General features: G+C 47.5%; 1 protein-coding gene across 1 annotated transcript in view; it reads left to right on the forward strand.

The window, feature by feature from the left end:
- ELMO3 (engulfment and cell motility 3) overlaps positions 1-24864 on the forward strand; it is a 987719-nt gene that overhangs the window by 254796 nt on the left and 708059 nt on the right. Inside the window, exon 10 of the mRNA XM_030203739.1 lies at positions 19389-19439. Coding sequence (XP_030059599.1) covers positions 19389-19439 — 51 coding nt within the window. The remainder of the gene's footprint in view (positions 1-19388; positions 19440-24864) is intronic.

The following is a 24864-nucleotide window of genomic DNA, read 5'->3' on the forward strand; positions in this document are numbered from 1 at the left end:
AGTATCCTGGGATGTATCCCATCCGGCCCCACGGCTTTGTCCACCATCAGTTTCTCAAGCTGTTTATAAACTCTTTCTTCCGTAAACAGCGAAGTATCCACTCCATTCCCATATATTCCTTCGGCAGCCAACCGTGCTCCTTCACCAGGATTTTCCTCCATGAACACCGAAGAGAAGTAATAGTTTAGCACATTCGCTTTATCCTCCTCACTCTCCACTTAACCATTCTCATTATCTTTCAGTTTCGCAATTCCATTCCTATCTTTTCTCCTTTCTCCAATATATCTGAAAAAGGTCTTGTCACCTCTCTTTACACCTTTAGCCATTTTTTCTTCTGCTTGCGCTTTCTCTAGCCGTACTTCCCTCTTTGCGTCTTTGAGTTTAATCCGATAATCTTTTCTGTGATCCTCTCATTGCGTTCTTTTGTATTTCTTGAACAAAGCTTCTTTTGCTCTTATTTTTTCAGCTACTTGTTTGGAGAACCATATAGGCTTCCTGTTTCTCTTGTTTTTGTTTACTTTCCTTGCGTAAAGATCAGTCACCAAATTTATAGCTGCCTTCAGCTTTGACCACTGATGTTCCACCTCTCCTATTCCTTCCCACTTCAGTAGCTCCTTTTTCAGGTATTTCCCCATTTCTCCGAGGACAAGCAGGCTGCTTGTTCTCACGACTGGGTGACGTCCGCGGCAGCCCCCACCAACCGGAAGAAGCTTCGCGGGCGGTCCGCACGCAGGGCACGCCCACCGCGCATGCGCGGCCGTCTTCCCGCCCGTGCGCGACCGTTCCCGCCAGTCCTTTCTTTTCCGCGCCTGGAGAGAGTCGTGCAATTGCCGCTCTCTCTTAGTCAGCCCCGGAAAACCGTCGCGTTCTTCGCGAATTCGTTTATTTTTTGTTTCTGTTGCCGCGCGCTCCAGTTTTTTCCTTTTCCTTTACTTAAAAAAAAAAAAAAAAAGAGAGCACGCGCTTTATTTTCCCTCGTTTCTAGCGGGGGCGTCGCGTTGCGGCCTTGTGGCCGCGCGGTCGATTATTTTTCGAGCTGTGATTTACCGTCACCATCGACGACTTTAACTTCGCCGACGCGATTTTTCCGTCGATGTCTTCGAAGGTCCCGAGTGGATTTAAGAAGTGTGGTCGGTGCGGCCGGCCTATCTCGCAGACCGACACCCACGCTTGGTGCCTCCAGTGCCTCGGGCCGGAGCACAATATCAAGTCGTGTTCTTTGTGTCTTGGTCTCCGGAAACGGACTCAGGTTGCGAGGCAAGTTCTTCGGGACCGTCTTTTTGGAACTTGCGCCGGCCCCTCGACGTCGACCTCGACGGCTCGGTATCGACGGCCGGTTCTTCGGTACCGGTATCGATGCCCGCGAAATCGGCACCGATGGCATCGACCCCAGGAGCACAGGTCCCGCCGGCCCGCCGGTCCTCCGGTGAGGGTAGGGGTGAGAGGCCGCGTGGGCAATCGGCCCCGGTCACTCCCTCGGCCCATGGCCCTCGGGACCGAACCCTGTCTGACCCGGTTCCTCGAGACCGAGGGGGATCGACCTCCTCCTCCTCCATTCCACCTGGCACCGATGACGGGCACCATAAGAAATCTAAGAAGCACCGTCATCGGTCGCCTTCGATGTATCCGGCTCTCAGTACCGGCGAGGAGTCGACGCTGAAGCGTCCGCGTCGAGAGGAGAGATCCCCTTTGGTTGTGGAGGTACCGACGCGTCAGGGTCCCAGCACTTCGGTGCAGTCTCCTGGACCCGAGCAGCTTCCGGCACCGACACCTCTACCGGCCCCCCCGTCTTTCCCGGCAGCGGGCCTGGACGAGTGCCTCCGAGCCATCCTTCCGGGGATCCTGGAAGGGCTGATGCGCCAGGCTGTGCCGGCGCCGGGGGTGCTTGCGCCCTCGGCGCCATTGACTGTGGCGCCGGCGAGCTCTAGCCCGGTGCCGAGGCCGTCGACACCGCCGCCGCTTGCGGCGCCAGTCTCGACCGCCACGCAGGTGGAGTCCCCGTCGACGTTGATGGAGGGAGCTTCGTCCCCGCCGGCGCGGGAGTCCACCACTCGACGACACCGAGGCCTCGGTGCCTCGACGCCGGGCCCGGTTAAGGACTCAGCTACATGAGCTTATGTCCGATACCGAGGAAGAGGCCTCGTGGGGGGAAGAGGAAGACCCCAGATATTTCTCCTCAGAGGAGTCTGCGGGTCTTCCCTCGGACCCCACGCCTTCACCAGAGAGGAAGCTCTCGCCTCCTGAGAGCCTCTCCTTTGCCTCCTTTGTAAGGGATATGTCTATTTGCATTCCCTTCCCCGTGGTCTCTGTGGACGAGCCGAGGGCTGAGATGCTCGAGGTCCTCGACTATCCATCACCACCTAGAGAGTCCTCCATGGTGCCGTTGCACAATGTCCTCAAAGAGACACTGCTTCGGAACTGGATGAGACCGCTATCTAATCCCATCATTCCCAAGAAAGCAGAGTCCCAGTACAGAATCCACTCGGACCCAGAGTTAATGCGGCCCCAATTGCCCCATGACTCGGCGGTCGTGGATTCTGCTCTCAAGAGGGCACGGAGTTCGAGGGATACCGCCTCGGCGCCCCCGGGGCGGGAGTCTCGCACTCTGGACTCGTTTGGGAGGAAGGCCTACCAATCCTCCATGCTCGTGACCCGCATCCAGTCATACCAGCTCTATACGAGCATCCACATGAGGAACAATGTGAAGCAACTGGCGGACCTGGTCGATAAGCTCCTGCCGGAGCAGTCCAGGCCTTATCAGGAGGTGGTCAGGCAGCTGAAGGCGTGCAGAAAGTTCCTGTCCAGGGGTATCTATGACACCTGTGATGTGGCATCTCGTGCTGCGGCCCAAGGTATAGTGATGCACAGGCTCTCATGGCTGCGTGCCTGTGACCTGGACAACCGCACCCAGCAGAGACTGGCCGACGTCCCTTGCCGGGGGGATAATATTTTTGGTGAGAAGGTCGAGCAGCTGGTGGACCAACTGCACCAGCGGGAAACCACTCTCGACAAGCTCTCCCACCGGGCGCCTTCAGCATCCACCTCAGCAGGTGGACGTTTTTCCTGGGCCCGGCATGCTGTGCCCTATTCTTTTGCAAAGCGTAGGTACACCCAGTCGGCCCGAAGGCCTCGTCAGGCACAGGGACAGCCCCAGCGCGCTCGTTCTCGTCAACAGTGTGCGCCTAAGCAGCCCCCTGCGCCTCCACAGCAAAAGCCGGGGACGGGCTTTTGACTGGATCCACGGGAACATAGCTGCCCTCAAAGTGTCCGTACCGGACGATCTGCCGGTCGGAGGGAGGTTAAAATTTTTTCATCAAAGGTGGCCTCTCATAACCTCCGACCAGTGGGTTCTCCAAATAGTGCGGTGCGGATACGCCCTGAATTTGGCCTCCCTGCCACCAAATTGTCCTCCGGGAGCTCAATCCTTCAACTCCCAACACAAGCCAATGCGGTCGAGCCCGTACCACCCGGGCAAGAAGGGCAGGGATTCTATTCCAGGTACTTCCTTGTGGAAAAGAAAACAGGGGGGGATGCGTCCCATCCTAGACCTGAGAGGCCTGAACAAATTCCTGGTCAAAGAAAAGTTCAGGATGCTTTCCTTGGGCACCCTTCTGCCAATGATTCAGAAAAACGATTGGCTATGTTCCCTGGATTTAAAGGACGCATACACTCACATCCCGATACTGCCAGCTCACAGACAGTATCTCAGATTCCGCCTGGGCGCACGGCACTTTCAGTATTGTGTGCTGCCCTTTGGGCTCGCCTCTGCCCCACGAGTGTTTACAAAGTGTCTCGTGGTGGTAGCGGCGTACCTACGCAAGCTGGGAGTGCACGTGTTCCCATATCTCTACGATTGGCTGGTCAAGAGCACCTCGGAGGCAGGAGCCCTCCGGTCTATGCAGTGCACTGTTCAACTTCTGGAGCTGCTGGGGTTTGTGATAAATTACCCAAAGTCCCATCTCCAGCCAACACAGTCTCTGGAATTCATAGGAGCTCTGCTGAATACCCAGACGGCTCAGGCCTTCCTTCCCGAAGCGAGGGCCAACAACCTCCTGTCCCTGGCTTCGCAGACCAGAGCGTCTCAGCAGGTCACAGCTCGGCAGATGTTGAGACTTCTGGGTCATATGGCCTCCACAGTTCATGTGACTCCCATGGCTCGTCTTCACATGAGATCTGCTCAATGGACCCTAGCTTCCCAGTGGTTTCAGGCCACCGGGAATCTAGAAGATGTCATCCGCCTCTCCACCAGTTGCCGCACTTCACTGCTCTGGTGGACCATCCGGACCAATTTGACCCTGGGACGTCCATTCCAAATTCCGCAGCCCACGAAAGTGCTGACGACGGATGCATCTCGCCTGGGGTGGGGAGCGCATGTCGATGGGCTTCACACCCAGGGTCTGTGGTCCCTCCAGGAAAAGGATCTGCAGATCAGCCTCCTGGAGCTCCGAGCGATCTGGAACGCACTGAAGGCTTTCAGAGATCGGCTGTCCTACCAAATTATTCAAATTCGGACAGACAATCAGGTTGCAATGTATTACACCAACAAGCAGGGGGGCACCGGATCTCGCCCCTTGTGTCAGGAAGCCGTCGGCATGTGGCGTTGGGCTTGCCAGTTCGGCATGCTCCTCCAAGCCACATACCTGGCAGGTGTAAACAACAGTCTGGCCGACAGACTGAGCAGAATCATGCAACCGCACGAGTGGTCGCTTCATTCCAGAGTGGTACGCAAGATCTTCCGAGAGTGGGGCACCCCCTCGGTGGACCTTTTCGCCTCTCAGACCAACCACAAGCTGCCTCTGTTCTGTTCCAGACTACAGGCACACGGCAGGCTAGCGTCGGATGCCTTTCTCCTCCATTGGGGGACCGGCCTCCTGTATGCTTATCCTCCCATACCTTTGGTGGGGAAGACCTTACTGAAGCTCAAGCAAGACCACGGCACCATGATTCTGATAACGCCCTTTTGGCCCCGTCAGATCTGGTTCCCTCTTCTTCTGGAGTTGTCCTCAGAAGAACCGTGGAGATTGGAGTGTTTTCCGACTCTCATCTCGCAGAACGACGGAGCGTTGCTGCACCCCAACCTTCAGTCCATGGCTCTCAGGGCCTGGATGTTGAGGGCGTAGACTTCACTGCGTTGGGTCTGTCTGAGGGTGTCTCCCGTGTCTTGCTTGCCTCTAGGAAGGATTCCACTAAAAAGAGTTACTTTTTCAAGTGGAGGAGGTTTGTCGTTTGGTGTGAGAGCAAGGCCCTAGAACCTCGTTCTTGCCCTGCACAGAACCTGCTTGAATACCTTCTGCACTTATCAGAGTCTGGCCTCAAGACCAACTCAGTAAGGAATCACCTTAGTGCGATTAGTGCTTACCATTATCGTGTGGAAGGTAAAGCCATCTGGAGAGCCTTTAGTCGTTCGATTCATGAGAGGCTTGCTTTTGTCAAAGCCCCCTATCAAGCCTCTTACAGTGTCATGGGATCTCAACGTCGTCCTCACCCAGCTGATGAAACCTCCTTTTGAGCCACTGAATACCTGCCATCTGAAGTTCTTGACCTGGAAGGTCATTTTCTTGGTGGCAGTTACTTCAGCTCGTAGGGTCAGTGAGCTTCAAGCCCTAGTAGCTCATGCTCCATATACCAAATTTCATCACAACAGAGTAGTGCTCCGCACCCACCCAAAGTTCCTGCCGAAGGTGGTGTCGGAGTTCCATCTTAACCAGTCAATTGTCTTGCCAACATTCTTCCTCAGGCCGCATACCCGCACTGCTGAACGTCAGTTGCACACATTGGACTGCAAGAGAGCATTGGCCTTCTACTTGGAGCGGACACAGCCCCACAGACAGTTCGCCCAATTGTTTATTTCTTTCGACCCTAACAGGCTAGGGGTCGCTGTCGGGAAACGCACCATCTCCAATTGGCTAGCAGATTGCATTTCCTTCACTTACGCCCAGGCTGGGCTGGCTCTTGAGGGTCATGTCACGGCTCATAGTGTTAGAGCCATGGCAGCGTCAGTGGCCCACTTGAAGTCAGCCACTATTGAAGAGATTTGCAAGGCTGCGACGTGGTCATCTGTCCACACATTCACATCACATTACTGCCTCCAGCAGGATACCCGACGCGACAGTCGGTTCGGGCAGTCGGTGCTGCAGAATCTGTTTGGGGTGTAAATCCAACTCCACCCTCCAGGACCCGAATTTATTCTGGTCAGGCTGCACTCTCAGTTAGTTGTTCTTCGTAGGTCAATTTCTGTTGTATCCTCGCCGTTGCGAGGTTCAATTGACCTGGGTTCTTGTTTTGAGTGAGCCTGAGAGCTAGGGATACCCCAGTCGTGAGAACAAGCAGCCTGCTTGTCCTCGGAGAAAGTGAATGATACATACCTGTAGCAGGTGTTCTCCGAGGACAGCAGGCTGATTGTTCTCACCTACCCTCCCTCCTCCCCTTTGGAGTTGCGTTTTTACTCATTTTTGCTTGTCATTCAACTGGCGGGAACGGTCGCGCACGGGCGGGAAGGCGGCCGCGCATGCGCGGTGGGCGTGCCCTGTGTGCGGACCGCCCGCAAAGCTTCTTCCGGTTGGTGGGGGCTGCAGCGGACGTCACCCAGTCGTGAGAACAATCAGCCTGCTGTCCTCGGAGAACACCTGCTACAGGTATGTATCATTCACTTTCTCAAAATCAGTACGTCTGAAATCCAGAACTTTTAGTTTTGTGTGTCCACACTCCGCCTTCGCCCATATATCAAACCATATCATGTGATGATCACTGTTACATAGGTGGGCACCCACCCAGATATTATAAACACTTCCTCCATTCATGAGCACTAGATCTAGCATCGACCCTTCCCTTTTGGATTCCGTCACCTTTTGTCTGAGCAAGGCACTTTGACAGGTGTCCACAGTCTCCCTACTTCTTTCCGATTCCGCAGACAGGACGTTCCAGACCACATCAGACAAGTTGAAATCTCCCAACAGTAGCACCTCCCCATTCATACCAATCTTTTGAATATCCTCTATCAGATCCTTGTCTAGCTTCTCCATTTGTGCTGGAGGTCTGTAGATAACCCCTGTGTGGATACAGGTTTTATCATCTCTTTCCAGGACAATCCATAAAGCTTCTTTTTTCACAGAGAGGGTGGTGGACGCTTGGAATGCCCTCCCGCGGGAGGTGGTGGAGATGAAAACGGTAACGGAGTTCAAACATGCGTGGGATATGCATAGAGGAATCCTGTGCAGAAGGAATGGATCCTCAGAAGCTTAGCTGAAATTGGGTGGTGGAGCAGTTGTGGGGAAGAGGGGGTGGTGGTTGGGAGGCGAGGATAGGGGAGGGCAGACTTATACGGTCTGTACCAGAGCCGCTGATGGGAGAGGGGGTGGTGGTTGGGAGGCGAGGATAGGGGAGGGCAGACTTATACGGTCTGTACCAGAGCCGCTGATGGGAGGCGGAACTGGTGGTTGGGAGGCGGGAAATACTGCTGGGCAGACTTACATGGTCTGTGCCCTGAAAAGGACAGGTACAAATTCAAGTTAAGGTATACACATATGAGTTTGTCTTGGGCAGACTGGATGGACCATGCAGGTCTTTTTCTGCCATCATCTACTATGTTACTATGTTCTTCCTTTCCCCAGGTGGCCCGCATTTCAGTTGCTCTGATATTGTCTCTCACATACAGCGCTACTCCTCCACCCCTTCAGCCCTCTCTATCCTTTCTAAAAAGATTATAGCCCGGTATAGTCACATCCCATTCATGGGAATCATTGAACCACATTTCTGTAATAGCAACAATATTCAAGTTTTCTTCAAACATCAGGGCTTGCAAGTTCTGAACCTTTTTACCTAGACTACGAGCATTTGTGCTCATTGCTTTCCATCTGCATAGTGAGTTTAGATGGCTTTCTATATTTAGAAGATGACCTTTCCCTCTGCCATCAAGTTTATTCTGGGGGTGACTGTCCAAATTCCCTTGTTTCTTTTTGTCACCCCCACCTTTTAGTTTAAATGTCTAGAAATATACTGGACGCAGGTAGCCTCAGTTACCAATCAAACCAATTCTGAAAATGCCCAGCGTAGCTCACAGTTCCCAAGGTAAACTTGTTCTGTTTTTTTTTTCTCTAACCACAGAGCTGTATACAAATTGCCCCTCCTCCCAAGGTATGAGTCACTAGGTGCTATGTAACCAAATTGATTGAATTAGGTCTCTGGCACTGAAGATTCAAAACCCAATTCTAATAAACACAACTTTAAGACAGACACCAGAACCAGAGTCACCAAAATCTGTGTAACCAAGTTGATTGGATTAAGTTACTTGGCACAGGTTCAAAACACAGTTCTAGAGAGCACCTTTAAGACAATTGCAGCATAAAAATATGAAATCATTGGCACAAAAGTTCAACACAGTTCAATTCAGAAACTACTAGCATAAAATTATGAAATCACAATGCAACAACAATTGTAAGTTATAGGCAATAGGATAGAAAGGTTTAGAGAGGACAGACCCACAACAAGTGAAAGGATAGTTTTTTTTGTTTTTAGATGAGATATAATAGAGTCAACAGTTTTATCAGGAAGATTTTAGGACACAGGTAACCTCAGTTACCAATCAAACCAATTCTGAAAATGCCCTTTCCTCATTGTCTGAGTGTTGTGATTGTATTGACAAATGAAATGGAACATTTACAATAAATAGCTGTACCATTTTTCTTACCAAGTTCAGAGGAGACAGCTGCTAGAGAGTATTTATTGTGTTTTAAGAGCTGATAATAATTTAGTGTTTTCTGATGAAAGAGAATGTCAGGAGAATGCTTGGCTATGTAAATCCAGAATTTACTTCTCTTAAATGGATTATTTAAACCTTTTATTATTAAAATAAATTATAATTAAAGAGCTAACTTTTTTTAATTTTTTTATTTATAAGATTTTAATTTTTACATCAAGTATACATCTTGAATAGAAAAGATGATTATAATTGTTCCTTTTCCAATTATACAAGAAAAACAATACAGGCAAATACAATAAACTAAATTATCATCTTTAGTCCACAATAGAGAGGGAGCCCCTACTAAACTTAAGGAAAAAATAATAAATCAGAAAAGCAATTTCTAATTAGGAATAAAGTGGCTGGTGAGAGCAATCGGGAATTTTAAATCAATCATGGGGTTGAAGTTGTTACAGTTATTGGAAATGGAGACGAAGAATCTCTCAGTTTAGCCTCTACAAAAGTATTTAGTTGCTTTGCCTCAAAAAATACTGAATTCAGTTTTATTACACACTTGCATGGGAAATTCAGCCAAAAAAGTGCTCCTAGTTGTAATACCTTCGGGCTTAATTTAAGGAATTCCTGTCTTTTTCTCTGGGTCGCCCTAGAGACGTCTGGATACATTCTAATTTGGCAACCTAAGAAATCCTGACTTTTATTAAGGAAATATTGCTTAAGTATCCAGTCTCTATCTGGCTGAAGTATGAAAAATACTTTAAGAGTAGCAGTTGTTAAACCCACATTCTCTCCTTCTATTATTTGAGTCAAGTCCAGATTCAAGTCCAATGTCTCTACTGGAGGAACCATCTTATCCTCCTGTAACAGTTCTTTTTTCCGATAAGGTTCTATATAGTAAATCTTGGATATCGGAGGATGAGATTTTTCTGGAATCTTTAAATTCTCAGTTAAGTACTGTCTAAAGGTTATCAGTGGTGAAATAGCAAGCTGCTTAGGAAAGTTTATCAGTCTCAGAGTATTTGATCGTTGGTGGTTTTCTAAGATTTCAATCCTATGTTGTAGAAAAATATTTTCCTTGATCAAATTCATCTGAATCTGTTGACAGCTTTGAACAGCAGCTGAGTTATTTTCCATACTTTTACCCAGAGAAGTTACTTTTGTCTCTAATTCAGATATGCTTCCAATATCTAAATTACATTTCTGGGTAAATTGAGTAAACTTCTGCACAAATGAGGCTTCCAGTCCCACAAGTGCCTCCCATATATTTTCTAGTGTAATAGTTTGAGGCTTACAGGGCAGAAACGACTTATTTGGGGTTCCCAAATCAGGAAAAGAGGGAAAATCCGAGTTTCCTCCTGTATCTCCATGGTCTTCCCCAGTAACCGCTTCTTCTCCGCTTGCACCCGCTTCCATCGATGCGGGGTTTGTCGGCGTCTCTGACACCACTTCGGCGCCCGCGCCAGGAGACATCGGAGTTTTCTCACCCGGAGTATTCTGGGCCGTAGTTGACGCCATCGCCGGCATCGGAGGAGGAATCCTCACTTTGGGACTGAGCGTTGTTTCCGCCTCAAGCCGAGGGAGCGAGGGACCTCCCTCCGCTCCTCTCGGCAGCGAGGATGATCCCGTAGTCGTTCCCGATACAAGGAAGTGGTCAAGCGTTGCAGTTCTAGGGAATACAGGAATCGCGGGTCCAATTCGCTGTTTGCCTCTCCTTTTAGGCATAATTTAAGTAAGTAGATAACTTTTCAAGGAATTAAATAACTGCAACGATCGGAGCGACTTCCTGTGCTGCTCATCAAAGAGCTAACTATTTTAAGCTGGAAAAATATAGATCCAATAAAGAAAGTGGGTCATCCAGGATAGGAGTATATTAGGACTGAAAATAAAAAGTAATGCACCTCCTCCTCCTCCACCTCCTCCCTTAGCGGTTGGTCTCCACCATATCAGAGTTGAACAGGGGGCAGCCTCTTGGATAGTGCAGATTGATATAGGGACGGCTGGAGGCGGCCATCTTGTTAGGCGCAGGGTTATACGAGCAGGACAAAAGGTGGCTATCTTGGACGGTGCAGATTGCTTTGAACAGTATAGGAGGCGGCCAGCTGATTGGTGCAGTTTGCTCTATGAACAATATAGGAGGCGGGGCTGGTGGTTGGGAGGCGGGGTTAGTGCTGGGCAGACTTATACGTTCTGTGCCCTGAAAAAGACAGATACAAATCAAGGGGCTGGTGGTTGGGAGGCGGGACTAGTGCTGGGCAGACTTATACGGTCTGTGCCCTGAAAAAGACATACAAATCAAGGTAAGGTATAAACACAAAAAGTTGCGCATATGAGTTAACTTGTTGGGCAGACTGGATGGACCGTGCAGGTCTTTTTCTGCCGTCATCTACTATGTTACTATGTGTTAAGAACACTGCCATTTTGGGGAAACAGTGAGTGATTTAAAACTGTGTCCAGGAATCAGGCCATACTGGGGAAGCAGTGAATGATTTAAATGGTATCCAGAAACTGTGGCCGGCGGGGGGAAGGAACAAGGGGTGATATGTGCTGTATGTGTCTGAAAGAGGAAATGTCTTGGCCTTGCTGATGGAATAAAGCGGTTTTAAGCATATTTTTGGAGTCTGCTTCTGGGAGTGCTGTGTCCAGGGAAGGGCCCTTCCAGGGTCAGCCGAGTTCATACCTGCAGGAAGGCCTGCTGACAGTACCTGAACTAACAGTACGTTCTATTATCAATTCTGTTTTGTTTAAATTCAGCAAAAGATTATTTCCTACCATCCAAGTTTGTATTCTCTCCAACCACAATTTTAATTTTACCATTAATACAAAAAGAATTGGATATCATGTGCATAAACTCTATATTCAACAGACAGGAGTGAGGAAACAAAAAAGAGGAAACCAAAGCAAATCCAGATAAATCAGGTCTTTATTGCTTCGAAAACGATGTAAACCAGTTGTTGAAAGGCTTGACACAGCCATGTTTCGGCAGATGTGTCTTCGCCGGGAGCCTTATCTAACATAAAAATAGATACATATTAATATACTTATCTATAAAATATAGTACAGTATAGTACACCAATAAAATACAAAATGAAACAATAAATAAATGATTAAAACTGAACATAGATAATATCCACTATTAAAAAATCAAATATAAGTAAAATCAAATAAAAAAATGTTAACATAAAAAAAATAAATTTAAAAAAATAAAATTAATTATAAGATTAATTAAAATGGTGCATGAATATCAATAAACTAAAACCAGAAAAGAAGTATGAAATAAAGCAACTATACCCTGCACTGCAACGCTAATGAACATATATACCTTATTAACCACTGAAACAAAAGTACACATATAGTACACACTATGGGTAAAAGAAAAAAAAATCATAAAATGGACCTTATAACATAGTAAATAAAATAACAATTGGTTAATATATCACGTATTATTATCCATAAAGGGATAAGGGGACGAGAGTAACAGTATCCTGTTTATAATCGAAAGAGAAAAACACATATTGCGACCCAAATCGGGAGATGGGCATCTTTCTCCCGTGGGCGCCCAAATCGGTATAATCGAAAGCCGATTTTGGCGTTTCCAACTGCAATCCGTCACGGAAACGGGTAAAGTTGACGGGGGCATTGGAGGTGTGGTGAAGGCGGAACTGGGGCGTGGTTATCGGCTGAGGAGAGATGGGCGTCTTTAGCTGATAATCGAAAAAAAGGCGTTTTTACCGCGATTTTGGGTCACTTTTTTTTTTACCCTTTTTTTTTCACGAACAGGTCCCAAAAAAGTGCCCCAACTGCCCAGATGACCACTGGAGGGAATCGGGGATGACCTCCCCGGACTCCTCCAGTGGTCACTAACCCCCTCCCACCAAAAAAAAAAAACACTTTAAAAACGTTTTTTCCAGCCTCTATGCCAGCCTCAAATGCCGTACCCACCTCTATGACAGCAGAATGTGTTCTATCCTGTGACAGCCTTTCCCTGGTTCTGATGTGGGTCCCGGGTGAGTGTGACACCTTTTCCGTTATGCGCACTGCAGAGTCACATCAGCAATGCATTGTGGTGGGTGTAGGATATTGGGCTCCGTGATTTCACTAGCTTGTGGCAAATGCTCACGATGTTGGTAGTTGGTAGGCTCCACTCCCATGGTGCTTTTCCCCCTGCTTACTGGGTCAGAGTGTGCCCTGTTTTGTTTCCGGTAGTCCATGAGGTAGTGGCCATTTTTGTAAGCCAGTTTTAGATCCCTTTCACGTGTTAGCCACGTTGAGAACTTAGTTCTTCCCTTGAATGTTGCTGAAAGAGGGCATTGTACAGCATTCTGCCAGCTCTGACCTACTGCTAATCTCAGTACCAGCGAGACTCGTTGCCAGTGGGGCACAACCTCTGATCTGCAGTTAACTGTGAGTAACCGTGCTTATTCCAATAAAGGACGTTTTCGGAGAGATTAGTCTTCAGGTGTCAACTGGTGTGCCAATGTTATATAGCAGCAACAAGTCCTAGAGGCCTGCATGTATGCAGGTTGCTGGAACACTTTTAGTGGGTACCGCAGTGCACTTCAGCCAGGTGGGCCCAGACCCCCCCTACCTGTAACACTTGTACTGGTAAATGGGAGGTCTCCAAAACCCACTGTACCCACATGTAGGTGCCCCCTTCACCCCTAAGAGCTATGGTAGTGTTGTACATTTGTGGGTAGTGGGTTTTGGGGGGAGGAAGGTTGGGTGCTCAGCACCCGTGGTAAGGGAGCTATGCATGTGGGAGCTGTTTCTGAAGTCCACCACACTGACCTCTAGGGTGCCCAGTTGGTGTCCTGGCATATCAGGGGGGGCAGTGTACTACGAATCGTGGCCCCTCCCATGACCAAATGGCTCGGATTAGGACATTTTTGAGCTGGGCATATTTAGTTTCCATTATCGCTAAAAAAAACAAACACCCAGCTGAAAAACGTCCATTTTTTCAAAAATACGGTCTGTCCCGCCTCTTCACGTACCAGTTTTCGGACATAGACGCCCATGGAGATAGGCGTTCGCGTTCGATTATGCCCCTCTATGTGAATACCATCTACTATAATAAAACGCACCTCCAACGTTCTGAAGCTGACTCTGTGGCTTCAGTGAAGGGTTCGTAACATCGTAACATTCGTAAGTCTGTCACATCTCTCTATGCTCTGCCCTCGCGTCATAACGTGATGACGTCAAGGGCGGAACAGTGAGAGTGAAGGCAACGGTGCATAGTTACGACGTCGAGGAACGTATCACATGGAACTGTATGGGAAGAAGGGAGGAGCATCAGAAGAAGGGGTCATTTTCAGTGAGTGAAGGCAACGGTGCGCTATGTTGACGGACCTAACAGAGGGAACTGTATGGGAAGAAGGGAGGAGCCTCAAGCAACAGTACGCGACGTCCAGGGACCAATCAGAGGGACGTGTATGGGAAGAAGGGAGGAACGTCAGAAGAAGGGGTCATTTTCTCTGAGTGAAGTCAATGGTGCACAGTTGCCACGCAACGGTATGCGACGTCGAGGGACCTATCAGAGGGAAGTGTATGGGAATAAGGGAGGAGTATCAGAACGGAGAAGGGGTCACTTTCTGTGCACCAAGCAGGACAGGAACATCGCTGGAACTACAACATTGACTGGTTTATTTTTCTGTATTTCCAGTGTACTCATATTTTCCTGTATTTGCAGTGTGGTCAGATTATAGCCGTTCGTATCTTTTCAAAGTTTGTTGTCCTTATTTGATGTTAGGTGTTCTTTTCGGATGTTGCTGGTGTGGGTATGTGGGATAACAGGCGAGTGGTTACGTTGTGTGGCTTGAGGCTTTTTCCCTGCCTGCTCTCGGTACTGAAGAGCAGAGGAGGGGTTATAGCGGCGACATTGAGACCATATGGCTGTCGGCAGTGTTAGTAGGGATTTAACTATTTCACGCATTGTTCTCTATATTGGTGTCGTCCGGTCGTGCTGGTTAGGGTTCTGATCGGGTTTCGGTTACATCAACCCTGTCACATTCTCTGTGTCACACACACACACACACACTGATGCAGGATCCCAGTCCCCCCTCCCCACCCCCTCTGCAAATCTCACACACACAAACACACACACTGATGCAGGACATGGATACATGGACACTCACTCTCTTTCTCTGTATCACACACTCAATTTCTAACACTCCCCCCTAGCAATGCTGAGCCCCTCAACTCACTTTCTCATAATCCAAATACATAGAAGAATACAAATCTGATTTTACTCCACAATATTACACATAATACAACAATGAAAATTATTCATTACCATCACAGCACATTTATCCTAACACTTCCATTTAAAACATTAATGGCAGAAAATCATCACCTTGCTAGCGCCCGTTTCATTTCTTTGATAAACGGGTCTTTTTTACTAGTAGTATGTTATAAATAAATGACAACTACGAGCATGAAAGATGAAGAAACAGAACCTTAACAAATAGTCCTCGTAATGGACATATAATAACTCTTCCTCTCTACGATTCCCTAATGTGTCTATACACACGAACCTTATTCTACCACAACATTACTGTATTTGTTCATACTGGAATTGGTGAACACCTTTACGGTACTATGTAAGCCACATTGAGCCTGCAAATAGGTGGGAAAATCTGGGATACAAATGTAACAAATAAAAAATGTATGAATTGAAAATATGCACAAAAAGACATAAAGTGCTTTAAAAAGAGGTAATAAAAATACAGTATGATAGTGGACCATATTGGAAGGAATAAAACAAACTACTAGAGTGACGCAGTCAGAACATTGTGTGCTATATTTATATAGTGAAAACAAGGGTGCTATACCAACACACTTGACGATTAATCACAGACAAAATAAACAGCGAAATGCTTGACAGAGCAGCACAAACCAAAAAAACAGAATAGACATGATTGCATATGCAAATAAAATTTAAACATTATATTCAAATTATATGAACAAAAATACAATAATGCCAGGTGTATGCAAATACTGAATACATAAACCAGAATTACAAGTTCAATATTAAAAGAAAAAAATTAAACAGATGATATGGCTTGTGAACACAGCTAACAAAGGATAAATATCTATATCTATCTATCTAGCTATACATGTCTATCTAGTGCTATATATATAAAATCTTCAATGAGAAATAGGAACTAGCTGGACTAAGTTTTGTTGTGTGGCAACACCCAGCATCGGGCATACAGCTATTCACATTCAAAATTGTACGTGCTGCACATATATGTATATATATGGTGGTGCGGCTCGACAGAACTTAATCTAGCTAGTTCCTTTTTCTCATTGAAGAAATTATATACATATAGATGTTAGATAGATATCTCTTTTGTTAGCTGTGTTAAGCTATATCACCTGTTTAGTTTTTTTCTTTTAATATTGCACTTGCAATTATGGTTTATGTATTCAGTATTTGAATACACTTGGCATAAATTATTGCATTTCTGTTCATATAATTTGATTATAATGTTTAAGTTTTAATTGCATATGCAGTCATCATGCCTATTCTGATTTCTTGCTTTGCACTGCTCTGTCACAGCATTTCACAGTTTATTTTGTCTATGATTAATCATCAAATGTGGCGGTATAGCACCCTTGTTCTCACTATGTAAATACAGCACGCAACATTCTGACTGTCGCTTTAGAAGTTTTTTTGTTATTCCTTCTAGTATAGTTCACTATTGCACTGTATTTTTGTTACCTCTTTTTGAAGCACTTATCGCACTGTCTTTTTATTATCTCTTTTTAAAGCGCTTTGTGTTTTTGTGCATGTTTTCAATTCATACATTTGTATATCATTTTTAGGGCTATTTGTTAATGTTCTGTTTCTTCATCTTTCAATCTGGTAGTTGTCATTTATTTATAACATTGTACATTATGGTATTCATATACTGTTACTCTCTTCCCCTTATGGATAAAAATACATGATATATTAACCAATTGTTATTTTGTTTACTATGTTATAAGATCCATTTTATAATTTTTTTCTTTTATCCATAGTGTGTACTATATTTGTACCAGTTTTCATTTTTTCACTTTTGTTTCTGTGGTTAATAAGGTATCTATGTTCATTAACATTGCAGTGCCAGGTATAGTTGCTTTATTTCATACTTTCCTGGTTTTAGTTTATTAATATTCGTTCACCATTTGTAATTAATCCTTTAATTGTTAATTATTTTTAAAAAATTTATTCTTTTATGTTAACATCTTTGATTTGATTTTACTTATCTTTGATTTTTTAGTAGTAGGTATTATCTATATTCAGTTTTAATCATTTATTTGTTTTTGTATTTTATTGGTGTGCTATATTGTACTATATTTTATAAATAAGTAATTAATATATATCTGTTTTTATGTTAGACTAGCCGTTAAGCCCGTTAAAACGGGCGCGTATTGGAATGTTTTTTTTTCCCAAGGCCCCCCTCCCGTTGCAGCTGCAAGGCCCCCTGCCATCCTCCTTCCCTGCCAGCTCCAAGGCCCCCTCTGTCCCTCCCTCCCAGCTCCAAGGCTTCAGTCCTCCCCCCTTCCCAGTTGCAAGGCCCCCTGCCCGCCCGCTCTCCCTCCCTCCCAGTTCCAAGGCCCCAGGCCCTCCCCCCCCCCCAGCTCCCAAGGCCCCCTGCTCTCCTTCACAACTGTAAGGGCCCCATTCCCTCACAACTGTAAGGGGCCCCATTCCCTCACAACTGTAAGGGCCCCTCTGCCCTCCCTCCCAGTTCCAAGGCCCCCTGCCCCCCCCCCCGTGCCTTCTTCCCAGCCAGCTGGAAGGCCCCCTTCAGTCCAGCCCTCCCAGCTCCAAGGCCCCCCCTCCTTCTGAGACCTCCCATGTCCCCTCCCCCCCCCAAGGTAGCCGCTACCGCCCCCCCACCCCGGAGTCGCCCCCGCCCCCCCCCCCTTCACCCGGCCCGGGCCTTCTCTTCGTTATTCAACTTACAGCAGCGCCAAAACAGCAGCAAGCAGCAGCTCCCGTTGGCCTTCCTTCACTGCCTGTGCCTCGCCCTCGTGTGACGTCACGTTGGCGAGGGCGGGGCACAGGCAGGGAAGGAAGGCCGACGGGAGCTGAAGCTGAGCTGCTTGCTGCTGTTTCGGCGCTGCTGTAAGTTGAATAACGAAGAGAGGGCCCGGGCCGGGTGAAGGGGGGGGTGGTGGCGACTCCAGGGGGGGGGGCGGTAGCGGGTACCTTGGGGGGGGGAGCGGTAGCGACGTCAGCGGTTCCCTCCCTCCCCTTCCGCGCAGTTTCCCTCTCTGTCCCGCCCCCTCCCCCCGTCATCACGTCTTGACGCGGGGGCGGGACAGAGAGGGAAGTCTCTACTGCGCATTTGCAGGTGAGTCGGTCACTTGCCATTTATAGGTTTGATAAGGCTCCTGTCAAGCTTTTCCACAATTGGTTTGCATTGTTTTCGAAGCAATAAAGACTTGATTATCTGGATTTGCTTTGGTTTCCTCACTCCTGTCTGTTGGTTTGATACACATTTGTGAGGTTTGGAGTTTCTCCTTCCTTTTTGGTTCTTGTAAGCTCTATTTTCAATATCTAAAGCTCATAAAATTTGATATAAAGGCTGCAAGTATAAATTGAATAAAGTCACAAACAATGCTGAACCCTGCGGCACTCCCATATGCATTGGGTAAATAACTGGAACTCAATTATCAAATCTCACCTACATTGAATGTCCACTCAAATAAGAAACAAACCAGTCATAGATCCTTCCCCTAAAGTCTAACACGTGCAAGTGATAGAGGAGAATAGTATGGCCAATGCCAAAAGCTGATGAAAATTCAAAGTAACAAAACAAAATCGTCCATTATTATCTAATCCCTTCCGCAGCATATCAACAGTGGACAGCAACGAAGTTTCAGCACTGTGGGCCAGATTCTATATAAGGCACCTACAGAATCCGTTTGGTAAACATTTCCAGCTAAACGTATTCTATAAGTGGCACCTAGATTTAGACGCAGTATATAGAATATGCTTAGTTGATATCTCAGTGCATAAAACTGCGCGCCTCCATTTACACCAATGAAAATGTGGCATAAATCCCTGAGTGTAGATTTACATGCACTGGGCCATATTCTATAACTATGCAAGTAAACTTTGGAACACCCACTAAACGCCCATTTCCCCGCCCATAACCATGCCCCTTTTGAGCTGCGCACCTTAGAATTTAGATGCAGTTCATTACAGAATACGCTTAATATTGTGTGCATAAATTCTAATCGTTGCCAATAGTGCTCATCGTTGCTTGTTAGGTGCTGTTATCAATGATGATTAGCTTGTTAAGCCAATTAAGTTACGCGCATTGTTATAGAATAGGCTTAGATTTCAGCACGGAATGCTAGGCGCGCTATATAGAATCCAGCAGTATGTGCTCTCCTAAAACCATATTGATGTGGATCTAATAAAGCATTATTCTCCACAAAGCCCATCAATTGATTCAGCACAACCTTATCAATGACTTATTGCAATACTGAGTAAAATTGAGATTGGTCTGTAGTTATCTTTTTTTAGCAGAGGTTTAACAATTGCAATTTTTAAAGAATCTGGCACACTCCCTTTCTTAAGATTTTTGTTTACTTCTGCGGATGATCATGTGGGGGGGGGGGTTGAAACTGGATTCATGTCTAACATGGAAAAAATACAGTGATTTAAAGCTGAACAGTGCATTGTCTCTTTTTATTCAAGGAAATGATTGACTTTCTCTGGAAGAAGGATGTGAGGCAGTTTGTTCACAAGGTGAGAAAAATAAGACCCTTTTTATCATCAGTCACTCAACCCTTTGTTATCGCCTCACATTTAACCATCCCACCCTTCCATCCTCCATTGAATTCTCTAGGGGATGTGTTCTGTCGAGTGCTGGTGAGCAGGGCCATCCTTGAGATGAAGGAAATAGGGGTGACTACCCTAGTCCCTGCACTTTGTGTGGCCTGTGCAACTGTGGTAGCTGTATCCTATTTCTGTGTGCCCATGAGCCAAGAGTCACAGTGGTCCATGCAGTATGGGTGGAAACCTTGACGGCAGTAGAAAGAAGTGAAAAGCGCCCCCCTCCCCCAACCAGAGCTTATCAGTCTTTGGGAAGGATTCCCCTACTGTCCAGTCTTTGGAGGGTGGGGGTGCTCTGTCTAATTCATCCTGGATCCTAAAACACCCCCTAAGCACATTGTCAGTGCTACTGATGAGGTATTTTAGGTGATGCACAAAAGTCTATTGTTTTTATGTTTTGGTGTCCCTGCACTGTTTTAAAGAGTTTTTTTATGTGGGTATGAAGGTATGCTACAGAGAAAGTTTTGGAATTCAGTGAGGCAAATTTTTCTCTGGTAACACGTATAATAAATTTAGAGGATAATTTTGTAACAGGCTGCTTAACTTGTGCCGCAAGTATAAGCATAAGTTACACCTGTTATCTAAGAAAAATTGCATTCATACTTTCCCTTTGAACATTACCCTATTGAAATTATTTGCACACATTTACACCTGCTATTTACTAGACACAAATGAGGAAGACCACATGATGCTATATTCTGGAGTGAAAGCTAAACAGCTCAGGTCCTGCTCCCTACCTTAATATCCCATTATTTTCTGCTGGGCCTGGAGTGTGTGACCCTCAGACTCAGTGGGGTGGCACTTAGACACCAACAGAATTGGTTTCCGACCGCAAAATTACAAGATGAGATCAAAACCACAATGGAAAGATAAGGAGAAAGGCAAGATACCTGAAGTCAAGATGGAGGTACCACACAGCCCTTCTGGTTCTTCGGTTGCCTCGGTTTGGGTTGTCGAGATAACCACTGAGGCTATAGCAGGGATGGAATTACTTGTTTGTGGCTGATAGATGACAAATTGGAGTAGGGCCAGGAAAAATTGGATAATCTTAGTCAGAACTTTACTGAATTTCAACAACACACGTGTGACTTGGAAGACCACATTCAGAGGGTAGTGGACACCTTCAAGCTCAGATAATGAACAAACTAGCTTTACTGGAGGATAAGATTGTGCCAAGACTCATTGGTATACCTGAGTCAATAACAGATAAGGAGTTGGGTGGCTTCCTTGAGACCTGGATAATGCAGTCTCTACAGTTGGGTAATCACTTGGGGCCTCTATGGGTGGAATGAGCACACTGAGTAGGCCCGAAGCAGTTTACTAATGTCAGACCATGGGTGGTCATATTTAAACTACTTAATTATGCTCATAAGCTGGCCGTTCTGCAAGCCCTTCGCTCTGGCAAGGGTTTTACCTGACACAATCTCAGACTGAGTACTGCAACAGTATCTATGATGGCCATAAAGAAGCCAGCTTAAAGAAACTGCAATCAGCGCAGAATACTGCTGCACGTATGATCTTCAAGGCCTCACGATATCATAGAACATCTACTACTGCATACACTACACTGGCTTCCCGTGAGAGTGAGAATTCAATTCAAAATCTTGACCATTGTCTACCAAATCCTTAATGGCATGGCACCTGACTATTTCAGTCCACTCCTGACACTGTCTCATTGCAATGCCCAGCCAAGTACCAGAAATTACCTACTTCTACACTTAATTGCAAGGGACTAAGATTCAATTCCATTCACGCCTCATGTTTCACCTTCCTGGCATCGAAATTGTGGAACTCACTACTACTAGCCATAAGAAAATTTACAAACTGTCTACAATTTTGCAAGACCCTCAAAACTTCCCTCTTCAACAAGTCCTATACAGACAATGGCTAGCCCACCAAACACAGGACTATTATTTGCATAACACCACCTCACATAATGCCATCATGCAACCGATTACAAAATACATACCAAGAGATATTTATGTTTAAATCTTTTTTATTGAATTATATAAGTCAAAAGAAATTACATGCGCAGGCTCCGACATCCTCACATAACTATACAACCAACAACTATCAAGTTTCTAGTACCATCGCAATATGCATCTTAAGACTTCCCTCAACAATCCCTCCCTCCGCACCCCCCTTTCCATCCCTATCTCTCCACTAGAAGGCAGGACACAACGCTTTGCATTATGGCAGTATGTTACACAGAGTTCAACAATTGAGAAGTCTACTTCTGGCTGCTGGTTGCAGAGTGTCCCAAAAGTGGCTCCATATCTTTGTCAGGCTTCTACCTGCTTCTGTTTCAAAGTCACTCACTCCTCGCCTCTCTAATTTCAGCATCTCCACCATCTGTACCCTCCAATGAGCCAGGGTAAGGCCGGCACTTTCTCTCCAGTTCAGTAATATCACTCTTTTCCCCTGCAGCATGGATCTCTGCAAAAATCTCTTCAGGCCCGGCGCTTTAAGGCCCTTGTACATCACCTCATCAAATAAAAGCAAGGGCTGCAAAGGCACTTTACGATCCCAGTATGTCTCAATAGCGTTTATAATCTCACTCCAGAAGCTATGTACCTGCGGACAGGACCAAAACATATGTCCCAGAGTAGCAGGATCTTGTCCACACTTTGGGCATGCCCCTGAAGCTCCAAATTTCGCCTTGTATGCTTGGTTAGGTGCAATGTAAAGTCTCAAAGCAAATTTATACTGCAGCTCCCAGTCCCGTAAAAAGGGGGTAGCTTTCAGGATGCTCCTCAGGAACGCTGTTAATAGGGTCTCCGTGACTTCTGCTTGTAGGTCATCAGCCCACTTTTTTGCACATCCTCTGTAATCTGTTTCTCCGAGGACAAGCAGGCTGCTTGTTCTCATGACTGGGTGACGTCCGCGGCAGCCCCCACCAACCGGAAGAAGCTTCGCGGGCGGTCCGCACGCAGGGCACGCCCACCGCGCATGCGCGGCCGTCTTCCCGCCCGTGCGCGACCGTTCCCGCCAGTCTTGTTTTTTCCGCGCTGGAGAGAGTCGTGCGTCACCGCTCTCTCTTGTCAGCCCCGGAAAACCGTCGTGTTTTTCGCAAATTTCTTATTTTTTTGTTTGTTTCTGGTTCCCGCGCGTTCCGGACCCTTTTCTTTTCTTGTTTAAAAAAAAAAAAAAAAGTGAACGCGCTTGTTTTTCCCTCGTTTTCTAGCGGGGGCGTCGCGTTGCGGCCTTGTGGCCGCGCGGTCGATTTATTTTTCGAGGTGTGATTTACCGTCACCATCGACGACTTTAATTTCGCCGACGCGATTTTTCCGTCGATGTCCTCGAAGGTCCCGAGTGGATTTAAGAAGTGTGGTCGGTGCGGCCGGCCTATCTCGCAGACCGACACCCACGCTTGGTGCCTCCAGTGCCTCGGGCCGGAGCACAATATCAAGTCGTGCTCTTTGTGTCTTGGTCTCCGGAAACGGACTCAGGTTGCGAGGCAAGTTCTACGGGACCGTCTTTTTGGAACTTGCGCCGGCCCCTCGACGTCGACCTCGATGGCATCTGTATCGACGGCCGGTTCTTCGGTACCGGTATCGATGTCCGCGAAATCGGCACCGATGGCATCGACCCCAGGAGCACAGGTCCCGTCGGCCCTCCGGTCCTCCGGTGAGGGTAGGGGTGAGAGGCCGCGTGGGCAATCGGCCCCGGTCACTCCCTCTGCCCATGGCCCTTGGGACCGAACCCTGTCTGACCCGGTTCCTCGAGACCGAGGGGGATCGACCTCCTCCTCCTCCATTCCACCTGGCGCCGATGACGGGCACCGCAAAAAATCAAAGAAGCACCGTCATTGGTCGCCCTCGATGCATCCGGCTCTCGGTGCCAGCGAGGAGTCGACGCCGAAGCGTCAGCGTCGAGAGGAGAGGTCCCCTTCGGTAGTGGAGGTACCGACGCGTCAGGGTCCCAGCACTTCGGTGCAGTCTCCTGGACCCGAGCAGCTTCCGGCACCGACACCTCTACCGGCCCCCCCGTCTTTCCCGACAGCGGGCCTGGACGAGTGCCTCCGAGCCATGCTTCCGGGGATCCTAGAAGGGCTGATGCGCCAGGCTCTGCCGGTGCCGGGGGTGCTTACGCCCTCGGCGCCGTTGACTGTGGTGCCGGCGAGCTCTAGCCCGGTGCCGAGGCCTTCGACACCGCCACCGCTTGCGGCGCCGGTCTCGACCGCCACGCAGGTGGAGTCCCCGTCGACGTCGATGGAGGGAGCTTCGTCCCAGCTGGCGCGGGAGTCCACCGCTCGACGACACCGAGGCCTCGGTGCCTCGACGTCGAGCCGGGCCCGGTTAAGGACTCAGCTACATGAGCTTATGTCCGATACCGAGGAAGAGGCCTCGTGGGGGGAAGAGGAGGACCCCAGATATTTCTCCTCAGAGGAGTCTGTGGGCCTTCCCTCTGACCCCACGCCTTCACCAGAGAGGAAGCTCTCGCCTCCTGAGAGCCTCTCCTTTGCCTCCTTTGTCAGGGACATGTCCATTTGCATTCCCTTCCCCGTGGTCTCTGTGGATGAGCCGAGGGCTGAGATGCTCGAGGTTCTCGACTATCATAAGTACATAAGTACATAAGTAGTGCCATACTGGGAAAGACCAAAGGTCCATCTAGCCCAGCATCCTGTCACCGACAGTGGCCAATCCAGGTCAAGGGCACCTGGCACGCTCCCCAAACGTAACAACATTCCAGACAAGTTATACCTAAAAATGCGGAATTTTTCCAAGTCCATTTAATAGCGGTCTATGGACTTGTCCTTTAGGAATCTATCTAACCCCTTTTTAAACTCCGTCAAGCTAACCGCCCGTACCACGTTCTCCGGCAACGAATTCCAGAGTCTAATTACACGTTGGGTGAAGAAAAATTTTCTCCGATTCGTTTTAAATTTACCACACTGTAGCTTCAACTCATGCCCTCTAGTCCTAGTATTTTTGGATAGCGTGAACAGTCGCTTCACATCCACCCGATCCATTCCACTCATTATTTTATACACTTCTATCATATCTCCCCTCAGCCGTCTCTTCTCCAAGCTGAAAAGCCCTAGCCTTCTCAGCCTCTCTTCATAGGAAAGTCGTCCCATCCCCACTATCATTTTCGTCGCCCTTCGCTGTACCTTTTCCAATTCTACTATATCTTTTTTGAGATACGGAGACCAGTACTGAACACAATACTCCAGGTGCGGTCGCACCATGGAGCGATACAACGGCATTATAACATCCGCACACCTGGACTCCATACCCTTCCTAATAACACCCAACATTCTATTCGCTTTCCTAGCCGCAGCAGCACACTGAGCAGAAGGTTTCAGCGTATCATCGACGACGACACCCAGATCCCT

Source organism: Microcaecilia unicolor, chromosome 5 (genome assembly GCF_901765095.1).
Source record: "Microcaecilia unicolor chromosome 5, aMicUni1.1, whole genome shotgun sequence".
Classification (NCBI taxonomy): domain Eukaryota; kingdom Metazoa; phylum Chordata; class Amphibia; order Gymnophiona; family Siphonopidae; genus Microcaecilia; species Microcaecilia unicolor.